Here is a 23,540-nt window from a genome sequence, read left to right on the forward strand (position 1 = left end):
CGTCTCAGGTTCAAGCGATTCTCCTGCCTCAAGCTCCCGAGTAGCTGGGATTACAGGCGTCCGCCACCATGCCTGGCTAATTTTTGTATTTTTTGGTGGAGACAGGGTCTCACCATGTTGGCCAGGTTGGTTTTGAACTCCCGACCTCAGGTGATCTACCCGCCTCAGCCTCCCAAAGTCCTGGGATTACAGGCTGAGCCACCGCGCCCGGCCCTGCTGTTGCTTCTGAGGTTTGAAAACCGCTGCCTCAATGCTCCTGACTCAGCTCTTCTTACCCAAAGGTTCCCCCACCTCGTCTACTCTGTTCCTGCACATTCGCCCTTTCCTCCGACGCCCCGGGCAGGTGTCTCTCTGCCAGCTCCACGCTTCTGAGAGGCCCCCAGCCTGCCTGCCACCCTGCCTGCACTAAATACCACTCAGGTTTCACTATGGGCCCCTGGATGTGTCTCACAAGCCCACAGACCCAGCCTTAGAGACGAGCACCACCATCACCCTTCTGGAACCTTCCGCCCTCTTCACACCCTGCTGCTGCCTCTAGATCCTAACCCCATCCATCGTGGGGCCCAGCTGCCCACTGCCTGGGTTCAGACCTTCTCAACACTCCCTGGCTTCTCTGCCCTAGTTTTGCCTTCTCTAATCCACCCTTGGTGGGTGGAAATATGGTTACCATGGTAACCTGAAGACAGCGCAAATCTGATCGTATCATTACAATGACTGGAAAAACTGCCAGTGCCACAAAATAAAGCTCAAGTTACTAGCTTTGCAGGCTAGGCCCTTTACCATTCCGGCAGCATTTTTGGGGGCTATTCTCCATCCCCCACTCACTGCACAACCCCACCTGGCCACCCCAGGCTCAGGCCGCAGAACAGCATAGACCAGGGAGTGGCTTTGGCCTCATGCTAACTACCTGATTTTTGTCTGTTTCAGGCTGTTTGCTCAGTTACAAAATGGGAAGGAAGGACAACAGCACCCACCTCACAGGCTAAGCGTCTAAGAGGCTGTGTGTGAAAAGCCCACAGCACAGGGTCTGGCACGCGTGGACGTGCGGGATGGGAGGAGGGGATTTCCCAGCTCCTAATCTCTGCAGGGACTGGCCCCTGGCCTAGGGAACACCAGCTCCCCAGGGAGGGGGAGCTTTCCCTGACCCCCCGATGTGTGGCAGGCAGAGGAGAGTGAGCTACTTCTGGGAGGGGAGTTGGGGGAAAGGGCAAGTTAGTCTTTACTGAGGGTGGCAGTGAGCTGGCATTTTGGTCTCACCTCAGCTGCAGAAACCCACCCTGCTCCCGTCTTATTTCCTGGGGATTTCAGCTGTGTGCAGGCACAGATGCGTCATCCAAGTGCCCCACACGTACCTTGACCTCTTCTCCTCCCTCTGGCCAGTCCTGAACCTCTTGGTGATCCATGGCGGCACCTCTGTGTCCTACATCCTTCTCTGGCCATCTCCTTCCCTCCTTCCAGCCCTCCCTCTAGAAACCTGACCCCAACTGTCCTTCATCCCCATGGGGACATTTAGTCCACTGACTCATCACCCTCCCCTGTCCCTCCCTGAGAGAAGGAGCAGGCAGAGAGGAGCTTGCATGAGCCTTCAGCAACCCTCTTCCACCCATCCTGTTTCTTTCTTTTTCTTCTTCTTCTTTTTTTTTTGAGACGGAGTCTCGCTCCGTCGCCCAGGCTGGAGTGCAGTGGCACAATCTCGGCTCACTGCAAGCTCCGCCTCCCGGGTTCATGCCATTCTCCTGACTCAGCCTCCCAAGTAGCTGGGACTACAGGTGCCAGCCATCACGCCCAGCTAATTTTTTGTATTTTTAGTAGAGACAGGGTTTCACTGTGTTAGCCAGGATGGTCTTGATCTCCTGACCTTGTGATCTGCCCGCCTGGGCCTCCCAAAGTGCTGGGATTATAGGCGTGAGCCACCACGCCCGGCCCTTTCTCCTTTTTTTTTTTTTTTAAATAGAGATGCAGTCTTGCTATGTGGCTGGTCTCAAACTCCTGGGCTCAAGTGATCCTCCTGCCTCGGCCTCCCAAAGTGCTGGATTACAGGCGTGAGCCACCATACCCGGCTCCGTTCCCTTTCTAAGCAGGGTGCTCCTTTTCTTGCCATTCCCCCCATCCTCCTTCCTCTCCCCCAGCTCACTTCCCTCTCTACTGAATCTGCTGAAGATCATGCAGCTGCTGTTCCTACCTCTAAAACCCTCTCTTGGCTGGGTGTGGTGGGTCATATATGTAATCCCAGCACTTTGGGAGGCTGAGGCGGGTGGATCATTTGAGGTCAGGAGTTTGACACTGGCTTGGCCAACATGGTGAAACCCCATCTCTACTAAAAAATACAAAAAATAGTCGGGCGTGATAGCACGTGCCTGTAATCCCAGCTACTCGGGAGGCTGAGGCAGGAGAATCACTTGAACCCGGGAGGCAGAGGTTGCAGTGAGCCGAGATCACTCCACTGCACTCCAGCCTGGGCAATAGAGCGAGACTCTGTCCCCTCCCTCCACCAAAAAAATAAAGCCCTCTCTGCAGCCATTCCACTCTCAACTCTTGTTCATTCTCTCCTGCCCTCTAAAAGGTGATCCTTTTAGACCTGACCCCCCCGATGTGTGGCAGGCAGACGAGAGCAAGCTACTTCTGGGAGGGGAGTTGGGGGAAAGGGCAAGTTAGTCTTTACTGAGGGTGGCAGTGAGCTGGCACTTTGGTGCTTGGTCCTTGGCAGATTCAATCACTTGCCTTTCTCATTGTCTCCTGAGCCCACTATTCCACTCTGGTCCCCACCACTTCCCCCAAAATTGCTCTGAACCATCCCACTGCAACCTGTTGCTTAGCACCTCCGTCTACTCTCAGGCATTAGGACTGACCTCCCAGCAGAGGCTGGTGCAACCAATCACCCCCTTTAGTAAGTTTCTCCCTGGGCTTCACCTGCGGGCTTTCCACCTCTCTCTCCTTTTTTTTTTCTTTTTTATTTTTGAGACAGGGTCTCGCTGTGTCGCCGGGTTGGAGTGCTGTGTTGCAATCTCAGTTCACTGCAACCTCTGCCTCCCTGGTTCAAGCGATTCTCCTGCCTCAGGCTCCCAAGTAGCTGGGATTACAGGCACGTGCCACCATGCCCAGCGAATTTTTGTATTTTTAGTAGAGACGGGGTTTCACCATGCTGGCCAGGATGGTCTTGATCTCCTGACCTTGTGATCCGCCTGCCTCAGCCTCCCAAAGTGCTAGGATTACAGGCGTGAGCCACTGCGCCTGGCCCTCCATACATTTTTGTTGTACAAATAAATGAACCCAAAGGATTAACTACAAGCCTAAAGGTTTACACAGGCAGGACCAGTGTAATAGCTGCTGGTAGCCAGGAGGGGACAGCAAAGAGCCACCGTGTGTGGATGAGACCAGAGGGGTGGTGGGAAAGAGGGCGTGGCTGCAACCCACTTCAGGGACACACAACAAGCCCTAGGCTAGTGGTAGAGCCTGCCCTGGGTTCCGAAATATAATAAAATGGTAAAGATTTAGGTTCAAATCTCTGCCACACTGCTGTGTGACCTTGAGAAAGCTGCTTAATCTCTCTGAGCCTCAGTCCCCTCCAATAAGGCCAGCTACTTGGGGAGATGATGTGGTAACGTGAGTGGGCTTTGTAACCGGCAAATCGTAAGTGTGACGTGGTCAGGCGTGGTGGCTCACACCTGTAATCCCAGCACTTTGGGAAGCCGAGGCGGGTGGATCGCCTGAGGTCAGGAGTTCGAGACCAGCCTGGCCAACATGGCAAAACCCCGTCTCTACTAAAATAGGAAAATTAGCCTGGCATGGTGGCGGGCACCTGTAATCCCAGCTACTTGGGAGGCTGAGGCAGGAAAATTGCTTGAACTCGGGAGGCGGAGGTTACGGTGAGTTGAGATCACGCGACTGCAGTCCAGCCTGGGGGACAGAGCGAGACTCCGTCTCAAAAAAAAGTGTGACGTGAGTGTTAGGTGTCTGTGGTGTGAGGGGCTGCTCAAATGTCCATAATTGGGGGACAGGGTAGTTACATAACCATGATACAGCCTGAAGAGGGAACAGAGCTTTTTAAAGACATGGGAACATGTTTATGTTTTAAGGTTAAATGTGTAAATTTATAGAAAGAAGAACAGTGAGATGTAAAATTAATAAGCTTGGGGGGAAATCTGGAAGAAATGTATCATCATAAAAATGAACAGCCATCTGGGTTGTTAGATTTCTGTATTTTCCAAATTTCTACCATGGGAATATATTTGCATTTCTCTTTAGGGTGTGTATGTGTGTGTGTGTGTGTTTGTGTGTCTTTTAGAGAGAGGGTCTTACTCTGTCACTCAGGTTGAAGTGAGGTGATGTGAGCTTTGTGATCATAGCTCGCTGCAGCCTCAAACTCCTGGGCTCAAGTGACCCTCCTGCCTCAGCCTCCTGGGTAGCTGGGACTACAGGCAAGCGCCACCACCCACCACCATGCCCAGCTAATTAAAAAAAATTTTTTTTGTAGAGATGGGTTCTCACTATGCTGCCCAGGCTGATCTCCAACTCCTGGCTTCAAGCAATCCTCCTGCATTGGCCTCCCAAAGCGCTGGGATTACAGGCATGAGCCACCATGCCCGACCCCCTTTAGGTTTTTATGACCTACTAGAATGTTCTTCGGATGGAATATTACAGCAGCTACCTGGGTAGAGGGTTTCTCCCGCCTTAGTCACCACCGCTTCTTCCCAGCATATCCTGAACAGCCCCCGTTAGCTGTCCTGGGTTTTCTTTTTTCTTTCTTTTTTTGTGACCGGGTTGTGCTCTGTTGCCCAAGCTGGAGTGCAATGGCGCGATCTTGGCTCACTGCAACCTCTGCCTCCCAGGTTCAAGTGATTCTCCTGCCTTAGCCTCCCAAGTTGCTGGGATTACAGGCGTGCACCACCATGCCTGGCTAATTTTTGTATTTTTAGTAGAGTTGGGGTTTCACCATGTTGCCCAGGCTGGTCTCGAACTCCTGACTTTACGTGATCCACCCACCTTGGCCTCCCAAAGTGCTGGGATTACAGGCATGAGCCACTGTGCCTGGCAGTCTCCCTAATTTAATTCAGTGCCGCTGCAGGCAGGTGGGTGTGGCCTGGCTGGGCAGTATAGAGCTACCAGCTACCAATGGCGTTCAGCCCCCAGGGTCGAGCGTGGGTTGTCTCAGCCCCTTGCGGGCAGGGCTGGAGTTCCTTCTGGTATGAGTTCAGGGACCCAGTCCCCCCATCCCTCTGCAACCCGAGGCCCCCCACCAGGTCCCCTCCAGTTCAGTCTGGTGCCTTCTAGCACCCCTGGCCCCCAGAAACCCCTGGCCCACAGCTCCCTTGACCTGAGGCCTGAAATTCACCCACTGCCCTCTGAGGCTTGGTCCAAGTCCAAGTATGCCTTCCTCTCAAGCCAGACGCCTGCCCGCCACTCAGCATGTCAGAGCAGGCAGGGCCTCTAGATTTTAGTGGGGAAACTGAGGCACTGAAGGCAAATGTGATGTCCCCAGCTGGGAAAACATTAAAGACATTCTGGGCTTATCTCTCTCTCTCTCTTTTTAGAGACAAGACCTCACTCTGTCACACACACTGGAATTATGGCTCCCTGCAGCCTCCAACTCCTAGGCTCGAGGGATCCTCCCGCCTCAGCCTCCCGAGTAGCTGGGAATACAGTTGTTCGTCCCCACCATGTCTGGCTAATTTAAAAAAATGTCTTTGTAGGATGGGATCTTGCTGTGTTGCCCAGGCTGGTCTCAAACTCCTGGGCTCAAGTGATTTTCCCATCTTGGCCTCCCAAAATGCTGGGATTATAGGTATAAGCCACCACGTCTGGCCTGAGTCATCTCTTTTGACCCAGAACAAAACCAGTCCAGGAGTGGCTGTACTCTCACCCTACACTGGGGAGGCTCACAGCTCTAGGGTGCAGTGGGGCTCTTGCAATTTAATGACTGATTCATCTTCAAAAAAGCACAATCTCAGCCAGGTGCGGTGGCTCACGCCTGTAATCCCAACACTCTGGGAGGCTGAGGCGGGCTGATCACCTGAGGTCAGAAGTTTGAGATCAGCCTGGCCAACATGGTGAAACCCCGTCTCTACTCAAAATACAAAAATTAGCTGAGTGCCATGGTGCACACCTGTAATTCCAGCTACTAAGGAGGCTGAGGCAGGCGAATCGCTTGAACTTGGGAGGTGGAGGTTGCAGTGAGCCAAGATCGTGCCATTGCACTCCAGCCTGGGCAACAAGAAGAGAAACTCCATCTTAAAACAAAAAAACAAAACAAAACAAAAACAAAAAAGCACAATCTCTTTCAGAATTTTTACCTTCTCGAGGTGGTTCTGTTAGGAAAGGCTTCCATGGGAACCTTCAATAAGTGACCTAAAAAAATCTCAGAGCCATTCTTTTTATTTTTATTTTTTTCAGATGGCGTCATGCTCTGTCACCCAGGCTGGAGTGCAGTTGCACAATCTCAGCTCACTGCAACCTCCACCTCCTGGGCTCAAGCCATCCTCCTGCTTCGGCCTCCTGAGTAGCTGAGACTACAGGTGGGTGCCACCGTGCCTGGCTAATTTTTAATTTTTTTGTAGAGACGGGGTCTTGTTACGTTGCCCAGGCTGGACTCAAACTCTTGGCCGCAAGTGATCCTCCTACCCTGGCCTCCCAAAGTGCTAGGATTACAGGGGTGAACCACTGTTCCTGGTTTAGAGCCATTCTTTTTTTTTTTTTTCTGAGACGGAGTTTCACTCTTGTTGCCCAGGCTGGAGTGCAATGGCGTGATCTTGGCTCACTGCAACCTCCGCCTTCCAGTTTCAAGCGATTCTCCTGCCTCAGCCTCCCGAGTAGCTGGGATTAGAGGCACCCGCCACCATGCCCAGCTAATTTTTTATTTTTAGTAGAGACGGGGTTTCACCATGTTGGCCAGGCTGGTCTCGAACTCCTGACCTCGTGATCTGCCTACTTCGGCCTCCCAAAGTGCTGGAATTACAGGCGTGAGCCACAGCACCAGGCCCTAGAGCCATTCTTAACAGGGTTTGTCCCCCTGGAAAGTTCCCGAAGCCTCACCCTCCTGGGAATTCCCTGCTGGGTGCCACAGTCATCTCTTCACCACTCGGTTTTCACTCTCCCATCTTTGCACCGAGATCCCACTGTTAGGCCTTTTTCAAGCACGGACCTTCTCATGCTCAGTCTCTCTGCGGTGTGGAAGTGTCTACTGAGTGGGCCTCACAGAAGGTTCCAGGCCCTAGTGCAAGCTCAAGGGAAACGATGATCCAAAATGGACTCAGATAAAGTTTCTGCCACTCTGCATTAGGGGCTTTTGGTAGGAGTCCAGTTCAATTTTAGAAAAATAAAAATACATGTCTCGCACTTCTGAGTTTGCAGACTAAGGTCCATTCTGTATTTGCAAACGAGGACAAAAAGAAAGGCGGCTGAGCGCGGTGGCTCACGCCTGTAATCCCAGCACTTTGGGAGGTCAAGATGGGCGGATCACTTGAGGCTGGCCAGGAGTTCGAGACCAGCCTGGTCAACCAGCCTGGACTTTCACCGTGTTAGGGTGCCTACAAATACAAAAATTTAGCTGGATGCTGTGGCACACGCCTATAATCTCAGCTACTCAGGAGGCTGAGGCAGGAGAATCATTTGAACCTGGGAGGCGGAGGTTACAGTGAACCAAGATCACACCATTGCACTCTAGCCTGGGCAACAAGAGCTAAACTCCATCTCAAAAAAAAAAAAAAAAAAAAAAAAAAGAGGGCAATTGGTGGAAAATAGTCCTCCCAGCTAACCTAGCACTGCCCATCTTTTCCCATATTCAGATCACATGGCGAGGCAGGTGTGCTTGTCCATCTTAGCAGTAAGGAAGTGAAGGCTCAGATTCCCACGGCTAGTCAGGTGGGTACAGGGACTTGAACGAGGCGGCGCTTTCCCATGGCCCACATGCTGCCTAGGACCCTGAAGGCTGACTCCTGGGCACTGTCCCCAGCCACCTGCCTCTCTGCAACTATCTGCCACCCCTCCACCTGCCCTGGGACACCTGCCTCCAGATGAAGGGGTCTGCTATTTCCCCTGCCTCCCCCAGCAGACCCCAGCTTCCACTCCGATTCACCCTGGAACTGCCAGTGCTGGCCCAGGCCAGGCTTTGGGAACTGTGTGAGGGAGAGTTTGAGAAAAGCCCATTCTGGTGCAGGAGTAGCACTCAGTGACCTCTGGTGAACCCTCAGAGACTCCCAGGAGCCTGGACGTGTTCCCAGCCCAGCATGACTAGTGGCATGAGTAAGTGTGGAGCTGGTTCTCCAGGTGGATACCTGGCTTGGGTGCCAATGCCTGGAAAGGGCATGGCCCTATCCCTGAGGGCTGAGGCCACGGCCACCTGCTAGCCCTGGGACACAGAGTATTAATACATCACTCACACCGAGCCTCACTCTCCCCCTCTGTAAGGTGGGCTCTAGCGTCAACCTCCTAGCTATGAAGACTAAATGAGATGCCTCCTCTGTCTGCACTCTGCTGTAACCCTAGTTCCTAGAATACCGCCTTGTCCCAGCAGGACCTCCCGAAATATGTGTGAAAGGCACCCGCATAAAGCACCAGTGCAGGGCCAGAAACCCAGTGACCTCTCAGCCGGGTGTCCACTGGAGCCACACTCACTGCACTGTGCTGCTGCAGCTTCCACTGTCTCCACCTTTCCAACATCACTCTGCCCCTCCGAGAGCTCCGGAAACACACTTCTGGCATCCAGTGACCCCCCAACCCCTGCTGTTCACCCCGCCAAACCCACCCTCCTCTCTGCCTCTCAAAGTCCCATCTTCCCCTGAGGCCCAAGCAGGGCCATCCTTACTCCAGGAAACCCTCTCCAACTACCCCTCACCCTCCTGATCCCCCTTCTGGGGGTTCCCGTGGCCTGTCAGCAGCCGCCACATCACTGTACCCTAAGTTCTTTTTTTTGAGACAGTCTCGTCCCGTCGCCCAAGGTGGAGTGCAGTCACGCGATCTCAGCTCACTGCAACCTCTGCCTCCCGGGTTCAAGTGATTCTCCTGCCTCAGCCTCCCAAGTAGCTGGGATTACAGGTGTGTGCCACCACACCTGGCTAATTTTGGGATTTTAAATAGACATGGGGTTTCACCATGTTGGTCAGGCTGATCTCAAACTCCTGACCTCAAGTGATCCTCCTGCCTTGGCTTCCCAAAGTGCTGGGATTACAGGTGTGAGCCACCGTGCCTGGCCCGCCCTGGAGGCTCTGGCCAGCCCTTAGTGCTCGCCAAGTGGCATGTCGCCCCGCAGGGACAGCCCCTGCAAATCTGGGTTTGGGATCACCCCACAGGGACAGCCCCTGGAAATCTGGGTTTGGGAGGCCAGGACACAGTCCATGGTGGAGACAGAAGTGGATGGGTGCCTTAAAAAGGGTCAGGAGGTCGGGTGTGGTGGCTCATGCCTGTAATCCCAGCACTTTGGGAGGCCGAGGCAGGAGGATCACTTGAGGCCAGGAGTTTGAGACCAGCCTAGCCAATATGGTGAAACCCAGCTCTACTAAAAACACAAAAATTTAAGGCAGGGTAGGCGCCACCCACATCTTACCAACATGCTTGTGGTCCCCATGCAGACACCCCTCCTTCTGCGGTTAGGAACCCACTCGCCTCCAACCTCACCTATTCACTGAGGTCGACCAGACCCCCTTTATCAGGAGGAGCAGGTGCACTGACCCGGCCTGGCCCCTCCCTCCTGAACCCAGACTGGGTAAAACTCAGAAGTCACTGACGCCACCACCCCTTTCTCTGCCCCAGGATCTGGGGCCACATTCAAGCTTAGCATTCCTCCATCTACCTGGGGCAGGCGCCCAGGTAAGGTGGCTAAACAGAAGGGCAGAGGCCTAGGCCGGGCGCAGTGGCTCACGCCTGTAATCCCAATGCTTTGGGAGGCCGAGGTGGGTGGATCACTTGAGGTCAGGAGTTTGAGACCAGCCCTGGCCAACATGGTGAAACCCCGTCTCTACCAAAAATACAAAAAATAGCCAGGTATGGTGACAATTGCCTGTAATCCCAGCTACTCAGGAGTCTGAGGCAGGAGAATTGCTTGAACCCAGGAGGTGGAGGTTGCAGTGAACCGAGATGAAGCCACTGCACTCCAGCCTGGGTGACAGAGAAGGACTGTGCCTCAGAAAAAAAAAAAAAGAAAGGCAGGGGCCTGGCTTCTGTTCCCAGACCCCAGAACCTGCGCCCCACAGCAGGCTTAGCTCCAGTCCCCAGCACCATGATCGGGCCCTATTCCCAGTGCCCCCTCCACAGCCAGTGCCTCTTACCAGGCTTTGGGATGAGTCCTTGGAAAGGCCTAGAAGAGAAACAGAGGCAGGGGTGTCATGGGGAGGGCCTGGGGGATGAGGAAGACACCCCTGGGATTCAGTGGCCTCGGTCTCCCCTGGGAGCACCCCAGACCTACAGCAGCAGAATCTGCATTTTAACAAGCTGCCCTGGGGCTCTGTGTGCGCGGGACACTGAGACAATGTGGCAGGGTGCTGGCATTGGCAGTGTCACTCTGCAGGACGCAGACCTGGGCCTTGTGCAGGCTTTGCCCTGGCTGGCCCCGGGACCTTGGGCAAATCCCTCTGATGGGGGCTGAATACCTTTCCCGGGGGCTGGGGGTGCAGTGAGCGGGTGTTGCTGAACAGGTTGAAGATGCCCTCAAAGGCTGCTCTTGCCATGGGGGGGTGACCAGTCCCACTTCTGAAGGGCTCCCTGCACTTGGGCTGGCCTGCAGTCCCTCTCCAACCACCCCCAGGACCCAGGATGGTGCCAGGAGAGCCACCTTGTCCAGGGGGGAGGGCAGGACCTAGGGAAAGGCGAAGGATTTGCAGGTGCAAGCTCCCATCTGAGCTAGTCCTGCCTCTTCACCCTCACCCTTCCCGCTGAGTACCTGGTGACTGTGAACTTGATCTTGTCAGCCACAGCAAGAATCCTCTCCAGGTTCTGGGAGCCGAAGGTACAGGGCTTTCGGAACGGGATTCCTGGGGGCAGCCCCTCGATGATCACGGAGCCGGGGTTACTCTTGATCCGCTTGTAGGGGACCTGGACCGGGTACTTGATGCCCAAGGCTTCCCCTGTGGGCGAGAGGCAGGGTCCTGCCCGTCAGGAGTGAGAGGCAGCGTGGGGTGTGTGTACATGGGATTGCAGGGTTGTGATGGAAAGACATGCGTGCAGGAGAGTGAATGGTATGAGAAAGCTCTTATGTAGTGTAGCACTGTGGAAAGGTATAGGCATTACAATCTGAGCTGTTTGATCAGAACATAAAAAAAAGGCCAGCATGGTGGCTTATGCCCATAATCCCAGCATTTTGGGGGACCAAGGCAGGAGGATCTCTTAAGTCTAAGAGTTCGAGATCAGCCTGGGCAACACAGCAAGACCCTGTCTTTACTAAAAATTTCTAAAAACTAGTTGGGCATGGTAGTGCCCGGTGGGGTGTAGTTCCAGCCACTTGGGAGGCTGAGGCAGGAGGATTGCTTGAGCCCAGGAGTTTGAGGCTGTAGTGAACCATGATCACGCCACTGTACTCCAGCATGGGTGACAGAGTGAGACCCTGTCTCAAAAAAAAAAAAAAAAAAAGAAACGAAAGAAAAAGCCACACCAATATGCTCCCATGTCATATGCTCCATTTTTTTTTTTTTTTTGAGACAGAGTTTCGCTTTTGTTGCCTAGGCTGGAATGCAATGGCACGATCTCAGCTCACTGCAACCTCCCCCTCCCAGGCTCGAGCGATTCTCCTGCTTCAGCTTCCTGAGTAGCTGGGACCACAGGTGTGCACCACTGCACCTGGCTAATTTCTTTTTTGTGTTTTTGGTAGAGATGGGGTTTTGCCATGTTGCCCAGGCTGGCCTCGAACTCCTGAGCTCAAGTGATCCACCCGCCTCAGCCTCCAAAAGTGCTGGGATTACAGGCAGGAGCCACTGCGCCGGGCCCTTGTCTATTAAATTCTGGGTGTAGTTGTTGAAAGTGTATCTCACCTCATTGGTCTGCAAGGCTCGTGAGTACAGGGACTGTGTCTGTTTTATTCACAGCAATATCCCCAGTGCCTGAGACAGTGCCTGGCACGTAGTATATGCTCAAGAAGTACATGTAAAGGGGTGAATTGTTTCCCCAGAAATGCCCTCGGCTGGAACTGGGAAGCCTCCCACTTCTCTGTGCACAGCAGCTGCGTGTCCCTCCCCGGGGGTTCTGCACTGCTTACCGTATTTCTTATTGAAAAGGTCCTGGACCTGCTCCCTTAGTGTGTTGGCGATGTCGATCCGTGAGAGCCTCGCGTCATAATTTTCTGCAAAGCGCAAAACGATTATGGGTTTGGGCTGTTGAGTGAAAAAGCACTTGGTGACTTTTAAGGAAGATGATTTTCTAATTATGGGGAACTCCTTCTCCGGCAATTAAAGGATCTTTGGAGTGGGCCCCTCAGGTCCTTCAGCACCGACATGTTGATGGAGATGTGTTTTTTTTCAGAAGGACATGCACTGTTGCCACAACAGTGATGAGTTGGAAATTAAGTTAATTGATGACATTTGAAAACCACCAAACCAATAAATAAGCCCCGGAGGGGAGGGACACCATAGAGTACGGAGAGTCCTGTGCCCTGGGCTGGCAGGCAGGGGGCGGGGGCTTCATGAAGTCACTAGGGGGCTGGAGACAAGCGAGGGAATGGAAGCCCAGCTGATCTAGCAGATGGAGGAGGATGGGCAGTCCCCACAGACACAGGGGATGGGCCTGGCAGCTCCCAGTGGAACCTCCACCTCCCTGGCTCAGGCGATTCTCCTGCTTCAGCCTTCTGAGTAGCTGGGACCACAGGCGTGCACCACCGCACCTGGCTAATTTCTTTTTTGTGTTTTTGGTAGAGATGGGGTTTCGCCATGTTGCCCAGGCTGGCCTCGAACCCCCAAGCTCAAGTGATCTGCCTGCCTCAGCCTCCAAAAGTGCTGGGATTACAGGAATGAGCCACCAAGACACCCTCACCCAGAAAGTGTTCATTAAAAACGCCCAAGTGTGACCGGGCGCGGCGGCTCATGCCTGTAACCCCAGCATTTTGGGAAGCTGAGGCAGGAGGATCACCTGAGGGCAGGAGTTGGAAACCAGCCTGGCCAACGTGGTGAAACCCTATCTCTACTAAAAATACAAAAATTAGCCAGGCATGGTGGTGCGTACCTGTAATCCCAGCTACTCAGGAGGCTGAGGCAAGAGAACCCCTTGAACCTGGGAGGTGGAGGTTGTAGTGAGCCAAGATCGCACCACTGCACTCCAGCCTGGGTGACAGAGCAAGACTCTGTCTCAAAAAAAAAAAAAAAAAAAAAAAAGCTGGGTGCAGTGGTTCATGCCTGTAATCCCAACACTTTGGGAGGCTGAGGTGGGCAGATCATCTGAGGTCAGGAGCTCGAGACCAGCCTGTCCAACATGGTGAAACCCCATCTCTACTAAAAAAATACAAAAATTAGCCGGGTGTGGTGGCACATGCCTATAATCCCAGCTACTTGGGAGCCTGAGGCAGGAGAATTGCTTGAACCTGGGAAGGGGAGGTTGCAGTGGGCTGAGATCACGCCATTGCACTCCAGCCTGGGCAACAAGAGTAAAACTCCATCCAAACAAACAAACAAAGACAAGTGCCAGCATGTGCTGGAGGGATCCCAGACCACCATCTCTCTCTCTCTTTCTTTTTTTTTGAGACAGGGTCTTGCTCTGTCACCCAGGCTGGAGTGCAGTGGCATGATCTCGGCTCACTGCAACCTCCGCCTCCCAGGTTCAAGCGATTCTCCCGCCTTAGCCTCCCTAGTAGCTGGGATCACAGGTGCACGCCACCTCGCCCAACTAATTCTTGTATTTTTTTGGTAGACACGGGGTTTCACCATGTTGGCCAGGCTGGTCTTGAACTCCTGGCCTCAAGTGATCCACCTGCCTCGGCCGCCCAAAGTGCTGGGATTACAGGCGTGAGCCACTGCACTCGGCCCCTGATTTCTTTTCTTAAAAATAGACATAGAGACGGGTTCTATGTTGTCCAGGCTTGTCTCGAGCTCCCAGCCTCAAGCGATCCTCCCACCTTGACCTTCCCAAGTGCTGAGATTACAGGCGTGAGGTGCTGCGTCTGGCTCCTATTCTGATTTCAAAGCACTAAGACCACAGCTGATTGCTGAAAAAGGAGTGGGCGTGTCAGCTACCTCTGGGGGTGGGGCAGGGAGGGGGCAGGCAGGCTTCTGGGCTCCCCCCCACCGTCCACCTGTAGGCACCCCCTCTCCCCTGGAGTCTCTAACACAGAGCTGGCAGGGTACAGCCGGGCCTGGGCTGCCAACCTGGCTTGCCTGGTCCCTTAGGCCCTGAAGTTGGGGGCCAGCTCCTCCCCACTTCCACCCTGGCCCTCCAAACCCAAACCAGGTCAAGGTCCTGGTGCTGGGACAACAGACCTCCCTGTGAGCTCAACCTTACCTTGAAAGCCCTGTCTCTTCAGGCTCTCGTCCACCAGAGGGTCCCCGGAATCCCTCTCTGGGGGCAGGGCAGGGGGAGAGAAGCCAAGTGAGGAGGCAGTTCCTGGGACCCAAGATGGCATCGTTAGGGGAAACCCAATGCGGGGGTGTGGGGAGAATGCCAGGGCCAGGATGGGAGCAGGACAGAGGCAGCAGGAGGAGGGGCTGGTGGCAGAGGCCTGGGGCCCTCCCTTGCCCGCCCACACCATGGCCCACGACCCCGCGCTGGGTACCTTGACTATCCACGATGGGCTCTTTGACTCCCTCAGTGAGCAGCTCGGGCCTGGAAAACACAAGCGGGGCTATCACAGAGGTCCCTCCAAGCATCTCTGGGACTGCTCAGCCCTCCTCTCTGGGCCTCAGTCTGCACATTCCTGCAATGGACCCTTCTGGCTACGCATAGTTCAGGCCTGGAGTCCCTGCCACCCCACATGTGGAATCTGGGGGGCTGCGCTGGGCTTGAAGGATCCAGCTGGGAGTGAGACCCGCCCAGTCCTGAACAGGTCCATCTGATATCTCACTCCTGCTCCAGGGACATTGCACGATTGTCACTGCCTGGGATTGGAGCAGGTGGCCTCAGGGGGCCTCCCGTGGAGCTGGTTTAAAGTGTAGAAACAAGGTCAGGTGCAGTAGCTCATGCCTGTAATCCCAGCATTTTGGGAGGCCGAGGAGGGCAGATCACTTGAGGTCAGGAGTCTGAGACCAGCCTGGCCAACATGGTGAAACCCGTCTCTACTAAAAATACAAAAATTAGCTAGGCGTGGTGGCAGGCGCCTATAATCCCAGCTACTTGGGAGGCTGAGGGAGGGGAATCGCTTGAACCTGGGAGGCAGAGGTTGCAGTGAGCTGAGATAGCGCCACTGCACTCCAGCCTGGGTGACAGAGTAAGACTCCGTCTCAAAATGAAAGAAAAGAGTAGAAACAGTCGGGGCCCACTACGAAGCAAGAACTCCAAGCTTCTGGAAAGGTCTGAGATCTACGGCTCACGTCTGAGAGCTGCTGTGTTACTGCAGTCGGAAGCGCCAGCGACCAAGCCCAGCTTTGTATTATGCTAATGTCTTTAGCTCCACAGACTCCAGAAAGCCCTGCTCAGCCATGAGTCAACCTTCTTTATCATACAGCACTGCTTCTGAAGGCCCCATCTTCAGCACAACTTGTCCTGTTAGAGCAAGCCTGTTGTGGGGCTGGGGTTTGTGGTGGGTAGAGGACACTAGGAGAATCATGCTGGCCAGACAGGGGCTGTTAGGGGATGGCAGGGTAGGCCATGGAGCAGAGAGGTAATGAGCTCTCTGGAGAGGTAATGGGCCTGGAGAGGTAATGAGCTCTCTGTCACAGGGGTAATCAAGCAGCAACTCCGAGGAGTCTCTGCCTGGGAGTGAGCCCAAAGGCCAAACTCTCAGGGAGGGCACCCCTGGGGTCCTCAGTAGATGAGGATTTGGTGCCCGCTCTGGCGGTGGGCATCTCTTAGGCTTCTGTACAGTGCCAGGCACAGAGCTGGGGTCACGGGGCCAGGGCTGGGAGGGGAAGCATAGCCCTGCCTTGAACCACAGTCTCAGGAGCTAGAAAAGGCTTCGGACTGCATTTAGGCCCCTCCTCTTTATGGGAGAACTCAGGTTCTGAAAGGGGAAGTGACTTCCCAGCAGTAACCTTAGAGAGGCAGAAGCTGGGCAGAGCCCCTGAGTCCCAGGCCAGAGTAGCGACAGTGCTTCCCCTTAAATAGCACAGCCGGCTGCCAAGGCCACAGGGAGTAACAGGAGGAGCTGGCCTCAAACCCACCAGACGGCCTCTCCCATCGGCCACTGCGCTAACCTGTCTCCCTTTCCAAATGACAGGTGGAGAAAGCCATCGTGACTTTAAAAAATGCTCAAGGCTGGGTGCGGTGGCTCAACCTGTAATCCCAGCACTTTGGGAGGCTGAGGCAGGGGCATCGCTTTGAGCCCAGGAGTTGGAGACCAGCTTGGGCAACATAGCGAGACCCCTTCTCTACAAAAAATGTAAAAATTAGCCAGGTGTGGTGGCGTGCCCCTGCAGTCCCAGCTATTCAGGAGGCTGAAGCAGGATTGCTTGAGCCCAGGAGTTTAAGGCTGCAGTGAGTTATGATTGTGCCACTAAACTCCAGCCTGGGCTAAAGAAAGACTTGTCTCTTAAAACAAATGCTCACGGCCAGGCATGGTGGCTCACGCCTGTAATCCCAGTTACTCGGGAGGCTGAGGCAGGAGAATCGTTTAAACCTGGAAGGTGGAGGCTACAGTGAGCCGAGACAGCAGCACTGTACTCCAGCCTGGAGCGAGACTCTGTCTCAAAAAAACCCCACAAAAGGCCAGGCATGGTGGCTCACGCCTCTAATCCCAGCACTTTGGGAGGCCAAGGTGGATGGATCACTTGAGGTCAGGAGTTCGAGACCAGCCTGACCAACATGGTGAAACCCCGTCTCTACTAAAAATACAAAATTTAGCCAGGCGTAGTGACATGCGCCTGTTATCCCAGCTACTCAGGAGGCTGAGGCCGGGGAATCGCTGGAACCCAGGAGGCGGAGGTTGCAGTGAGCTGAGATGGTGCCACTGCACTCCAGCCTAGGCAATAGAGTGAGTGAGACTCTGTCTCAAAAAATAGAAAACAAACAAACAACAACAAAAAAACCAACCCACCAAAAACAAAAAACCAATGCTCATGAGCACAAGGTGTCTCTGCACAAAGCCATAAAAAATGTCATTCATGAGGACTTGCTGTTGAATTGGCACCTGACCTCAAGCTGCCCGGGTGCCCCTGGTTTACGGTTTGAGGGAATAGGCATAGAAAGCAAAAACAAAAATAAAAACAAACCAGAATGAGACCCTGTCTCTTAAGACTTTTTAAAAAATAAAATAAAATTCAAACTCTTTAAGCTGGCCCAAAATCCATGTGATCTGGCCCCTGCTACCTTTTTATTTATTTATTTTGAGACAGAGTTTTGCTCTTGTCGCCCAGGCTGGAGTGCAGGGGCGCGATCTCAGCTCACTGCAACCTCTGTCTCCTGGGTTTAAGCAATTCTCCTGCCTCAGTCTCCTGAGTAGCTGGAATTACAGGCCCCCCTCACCATGCCTGGCTAATTTTTGAATTTTTAGAAATGGGATGTCACCATGTTGGGCAGGCTGGTCTCGAACTTCTGACCTCAGGTGATCCACCCTCCTCAACCCCCACAAAGTGCTGGGATTACAGGCGTGAGCCACCTCTCCTGGCCTATTTTTCTTTTTTATAGAGATAGGGTCTCACCATGTTGCCTAGGCTGGTCTCAAACTCCTGAGCTCAAGCAATCCTCCTGCCTCAGCCTCCCAAAATGCTAGGATTACAGGTGTGGGCCACACGCCTGGTCCCCTGCTACCTCTTGGGCCTCAACCTCACCATCCTTCCCTCACTCACCCTGTACCAGCTGCAAGGGCACCTTGTGAGCTTTCAAACACCCAAGCACGTTGTTGCCTCAGGGACTTTGCATGACTTTTTCTCTGTCCCAACAGTCTTTATTTATTTATTTATTTATTTATTTATTTATTTATTTATTTTTTGAGACAGAGTCACCCAGGCTGGAGTGCAATGGCACAATCTCGGTTCACTGAAACCTCCACCTCCCAGGTTCAAGTGATTCTCCTGCCTCAGCCTCCTGAGTAGCTGGGATTACAGGCACGCCCCACCACACCCGGCTAATTTTTGCATTTTTAGTAGAGATGGGGTTTCACTATGTTGGTCAGGCTGGTCTCGAACTCCTGAGCTCGTGATCTGCCTGCCTCAGCCTCCCAAAGTGCTGGGATTACAGGTGTGAGCCACCACGCCTGGCCTGCTCCCACACTCTTTATGCACCTGGCTGGCCCTCTCCCTTCACTGGGTCACCGCTTCAATGTCACCTTCTTATCCAGGTTCCTCCTGTCCCTCTCTCCCCCTCACTCTGCATTATATCCTGTCACAGCAGTTATCTCTACCTGACATGACATTTTGATTTTGTCTGGGTGACATCGGCAACTCCAGGGCAGGACTTGGTGGCATTTACTGCTGGGCAGCAAGCCTGGGACCTGGCAGGCACCCAGGATGGTTTTTTAATTTGTTTGTCTCTTTGTGTTTTATTTATTTATAAACCCTATATTTATTTATTTTGAGAAGGAGTCTCGCTCTGTCGCCCAGGCTGGAGTGCAGTGATGTGATCTCAGCTCACTGCAACCTCCACCTCCCAGGTTCAAGTGATTCTTGAGCCTCAGCCACCCGAGGAGCTGGGACTACAGGTGTGCACCACCACGCCCAGCTAATGTGTGGTACCTTTAGTAGAGATGGTGTTTCACCATGTTGGCCAGGCTGATTTCAAACTCTGGAACTCAAGTGATCCATCTGCCTTGGCCTCTCAAAGTGCTGGGATTACAGGTGTGAGCCACCATGCCCCGGCCTCTCTTTGTATTTTTAAAGGGACGAGGTCTTGCTCTGTCACCCAGACTGGAGTGCAGTAATGCCATCATAGCTCACTGCAGCCTGGACCCTCTGTGCTTAAGCTATTCTTCCGCCTTCCGCCTCAGCCTCCCAAGTATCTGGGACTACAGACACACACCACTGCACCTGGCTAATTTTTTAATTTTAAAAATAAAATAGAGATGGGGTTGCTATGTTGACCAGACTGGTCTCGAACTCCTGGCCTCAAGCGACCCTCCTGTTTTGTCCTCTCAAAGTGCTGGGATTACAGGTGTGAGAATTTTTAAAATTTTTTGTAGAGATGGGGTCTTGATACATTGCCCAGGCTGCTCTCAAATTCCTGGGCTCAAGCGATCCTCCTATCTGGGCCTCCCAAGGTGTTGGGATTACAGACGTGAGCCATCACGCCTGGACGGAATGTATTTTTAAAAAAATTTAAAAAAAAATTTTTCGAGACAGGGTCTTACTCTGTCACCCAGGCTGGAGTGCAGTGGTGCAATCATGGCTCACTGCAGCCTCGACCTCCTGGCTCAAGCGATCCTCCCACCTCAGCCTCCCAAGTAGCTGGGACTACAGGTGCACACCACCAAGCCTGGCTAATTTTTTTTTTTTTTTCCCTAGAGATGGGGTTTCACCACATTGCTCAGGCTGAGAATTTGTTGAAAGAAGCCCTCCTTCAACCAGTACAGTACTATACATGTATATAGTAGAGCCAATTACTGTACTATAATTACACATATTCTCTTGTGAATCTTTATTTCCCTGTTTTCACACATCTGATGGGCTATATGTCTATCATGAGTTTATCCTTAAACCACCTGAAATGTGATCTTCCCTTTTTATTTTTTTGAGACAAGAGTGTTACTGTCCCCCAGGCTGAAATGCAGGAGTGAGATCTCGGCTCACTGCAACCTCCGCCTCTCGGGTTCAAGTGATTCTCCTCTTTGCCTCTTGAGTAGCTGGGATTACAGGTGCATGCCACCATGCCTGGCTAATTTTTTTTTTGAGATGGAGTTTTGCTCTTGTTGCCCAGGCTGGAGTGCAACGGCGTGATCTCGGCTCACTGCAACTTCTGCCTCCTGGGTTCAAGCCAATTCTCCTGCCTCAGCCTCCAGAGTAGCTGGGATTACAGGCACCCGCTACCACGCCTGGCTAATTTTGTATTTTTTAGTAGAGATGGGGTTTCTCCATAGTGGTCAGACTGGTCTCAAACTCCCAACCTCAGGTGATCTGCCTAACTTGGCCTTTCAAAGTGCTGGGATTACAGGCGTGAGCCACCGCGCCCGGCCTTAATTTTTGTATTTTCAGTAGTCCTGATCTCAAGTGATCTGCCCACCTCAGCCTCCCAAAGTGCTAGGATTACAGGCATGAGCCACCATGCCTGGCTCAATCTTCCTTTTAATATGTCCAGACATACCGGGCATGTGGCTGCATTCATCCTGGCCTGCTGAAGCCTTTGCTTCTACTGCACGAATCATGACTCTTGCTCTCCAGCCCTGTTGCATAGCTTTTTGCTATCTGCTCTTTGTGTGTCATGGAGCAGCAGCCTCCCTCCTGGCATAGAGCAGGCCCTGCAGTAGAGCTCCCTGTCCCAGTGGATCTCCTCGCCACTGTATGAAAAATGACGCTGTGAGTCTCCCAGTTTGAGAACCATCTATTCTCCTGGAGGAACAAACCCTTAAGAGTCTCTTCTTTCTTGCCACTTTCAACCAAACCAAGCCTATTTTTTTTTTTTTTTTTTTTTTTTTTTTGAGACAGAGTCTTGCTCTGTTGCCCAGGCCGGAGTGTAGTGGTGCGATCTCAGCTTAGTGCAACCTCCGCCTCCCGGGTTCAAGTGATTCTTGTGCCTCAGTCTCCTGATGACAGGGAGATTACAGCTGGGATTACAGGTGTGAGCCACCACGCCTGGCTAATCTGTGTATTTTTAGTAGAGATGGGATCTCACCATGTTGGCCAGGCTGGTCTCGAACTCCTGACTTCAAGTGATCTGCCTACCTTGGCCTCCCAAAGTGCTGGGATTACAGGCATGAGCCATCGTGCCCAGCCGTAAACCAAGCCTAAATATGTGCTATTACAGTAACACAGAAGTAACAAACACAAAATGGAAATATGATCCTCCCATTCCGTTTTTTTTTTTTTTTTTTTTTTGAGGAAGAGTCTTGCTCTGTTACCCAGGCTGGAGTGCAGTGGTGCAATCATAGCTCACTGGAGCCTCCAAACCCCTCCTGGGCTTAAGTGATCCTCCCACCTCAGCCTCCTGAGTAGCTGAGATTACAGGTGTGCACCATCATGCCCAGCTAATTTAAAATTTTTTTGTAGAGATGGGGTCTTGTTATGTTGCCCATGCTAGTCTTGAACTCCTGGCCTCAAGTGATCCTTCTGCTTCAGCCTCCTGAGTAGCTGAGACTACAGGCATGTGCTGCCACACCAGAGTTAAAAAAAAAAAAAATTATAGTGACACAGTCTTGCCATGTTGCCCAGGCTGGTCTTGAACTCTTGGGCTCAAGCAATCCTCCCACCTCAGCTTCCCAAAGTGCTGGGATTATAGGCATGAGCCACTGTTCCTGAAATCCCCCAACCACATTTTTACTCAATAACTGCCACCACCTTCTCCAAAGGGACTTTTTTTTTTTTTTTTGAGACGAAGTCTCGCTCTGTTGCCCAGACTGGAGTGCAGTGGCACAATCTCCGCTCACTGCAAGCTCCACCTCCCAGGTTCATGCCATTCACCTGCCTCAGCCTCCTGAGTAGCTGGGACTACAGGCACCCACCACCATGCCTGACTAATTTTTTGTATTTTTTTTTTTTTAGTAGAGACGGGGTTTCACCGTGTTAGCCAGGATGGTCTCGATCTCCTGACCTCGTGATCCATCCGCCTCAGCCTCCCAAAGTGCTGGGATTACAGGCGTGAGCCACCGCGCCCAGGCCCAAAGGGACTGTTTATCCCAGCTGGGCACACAGGGTATATCCATGGGTGCTGTCCCGGGCCCTCATTGGCAAAAACACAACATGCTCAAGGAAACAGAAACAGCCTGTAGAAGCCACTGCTGGTCTTTCCCATTCTGGGACGACAGGGCATTGCTCGCAGCCCCCGGCCCAGGACACCAACACGCCAGCCTGGAGAACCCGTGAGCTGATGGGACGTTCCCATTCTGCATCTGGGCAAACTGAACACTGCTCTCCTGAGACTGCGAGAGGGCTTTGGGTCTGGCAGGCCTGGGGAGCCTCATGTCTGCCAACTGCAGCCAAACCCCATCTAACACCTTGCTGTCAAAAAAAAAAAAGAGAGAGAGAAAAGAAAGGCCTGGTGCCGTGGCTCACGCCTGTAATCCCAGCACTTTGGGAGGCTGAGGTGGCCGGATCACTTGAGGTCGGTAGTTCAAGACCAGCCTGGCCAACATGGTGAAACCCTGTCTCCACTAAAAATACAAAAATTAGCCGGGCGCGGTGGCGCGCACCTGTAGTCTCAGCTACTCAAGGGGCTGAGGCAGGAGACTCGCTTGAAGCCAGAGCGGAGGTTGCAGTGAGCCAAGTTCGTACCACTGTACTCCAGCCTGGGAGACAGTGAGACTCTGTCTCAAAAAAAAAAAAAAAAAAAAAAAAAGGCTGGGCATGGTGGCACACACCTGTGGTCCCAACTATTCAGGTGGCTGAGGCACAAGAATCGCCTGATGGCAATTTGGTGCTGCTCCTGCCCCTGGGTGCTGAGCAGGCCCGGTGCTGTCTCCCGTGGACCTGGTCGGGCCTTACCTCTTGATGACAAACTGGATGCTGTTGCTGGCCTCCAGAATCTTCCGGAGCTTGGCGATCCCGAAGCAGTTGGGCCTGCGGAGGGAGATGCCTTCAGGCAGTCCCACCACAAACAGCTCCTCCGGGTGCATCAGAAACTTGGAGTACGGCACCTTGACGGGCTCCGAGATGCCAATGGCCTTGGCTGCAGAGACATGGCTGCTGTAGGGCCACCTGGTGCCACAGGGCCAGGAGCCTCAACCCCTGTGTCCCGTGCCTGTGTCGGGGGGCAAAGCTGCCAGAGCCCTTTTGAGGGCCTGCCAGCTTTCCTGGGATGTGGAAAGAGTGGCCCCCCAGCCTGCAGGAAAGGAACCTGGAGTTCAGAGGGGACGTGACTTGTCTGAGGTCACAGAGCCACTGAACAGCAGAGCCAGGGGATAGGAACTCAACCCAGGGTTACCCCAAGGCCCACGCTGGGTCCATGCCCTCATGCCCAGGCAGTACAGAAGCCACCACTAATGGCTGCTGAGATTCGGCATTGCTTCCCCCTAAGTCCATTGGGCCTCGCCCTTCCAGTAAGGCCCCCCGAGTGTCCCTCCTGCCACCATAAGCAACCCCACACGCTGCTGTGGCACAATACCACGCCTTCGAACGAACCCGATCTCTGCCACTGAGTAGTGTGGGGCCTTGGATGAGTCACACCCCTTTACCAGGCCTCAGTTCTCCTCATCTGTAAAGTGGGTCTTAGGACACGGGGATTTTGTGAGATGGGATACAAGAACACAGGGGGCCGGGTGCAGTGGCTCACACCTATAATCCCTGCACTTTGGGAGGCCAAGGTGGCTAGATCGCTTGAGGTCAGGAGTTCAAGACCAGCCTGGCCAACATGGTGAAGCCCTGTCTCTATTAAAACTACAAAAATTAGCCGGGTATGGTGGC

At 53.2% G+C, this 23,540-nt stretch overlaps 1 protein-coding gene across 16 annotated transcripts in view; it reads right to left on the reverse strand.

Moving 5' to 3' along the window:
- Positions 1 to 23,540, reverse strand: part of GTF2IRD1 (GTF2I repeat domain containing 1) — a 148,251-nt gene that overhangs the window by 32,205 nt on the left and 92,506 nt on the right. For 8 of the 16 annotated variants that reach the window (XM_001150464.8, XM_054655781.2, XM_054655780.2 and 5 more), the window contains 6 exons: positions 22,623 to 22,806; positions 14,678 to 14,727; positions 14,407 to 14,508; positions 12,179 to 12,262; positions 10,871 to 11,054; positions 10,260 to 10,288 (listed from right to left, as the gene is read on the reverse strand). In XM_001150464.8, coding sequence (XP_001150464.4) covers positions 10,260 to 10,288; positions 10,871 to 11,054; positions 12,179 to 12,262; positions 14,407 to 14,508; positions 14,678 to 14,727; positions 22,623 to 22,806 — 633 coding nt within the window. The remainder of the gene's footprint in view (positions 1 to 10,259; positions 10,289 to 10,870; positions 11,055 to 12,178; positions 12,263 to 14,406; positions 14,509 to 14,677; positions 14,728 to 22,622; positions 22,807 to 23,540) is intronic. The other 8 variants (XM_001150523.8, XM_063814510.1, XM_063814508.1 and 5 more) reach the window with 2 other exon arrangements.

Source organism: Pan troglodytes, chromosome 6, assembly GCF_028858775.2.
Source record: "Pan troglodytes isolate AG18354 chromosome 6, NHGRI_mPanTro3-v2.0_pri, whole genome shotgun sequence".
Taxonomy (NCBI): domain Eukaryota; kingdom Metazoa; phylum Chordata; class Mammalia; order Primates; family Hominidae; genus Pan; species Pan troglodytes.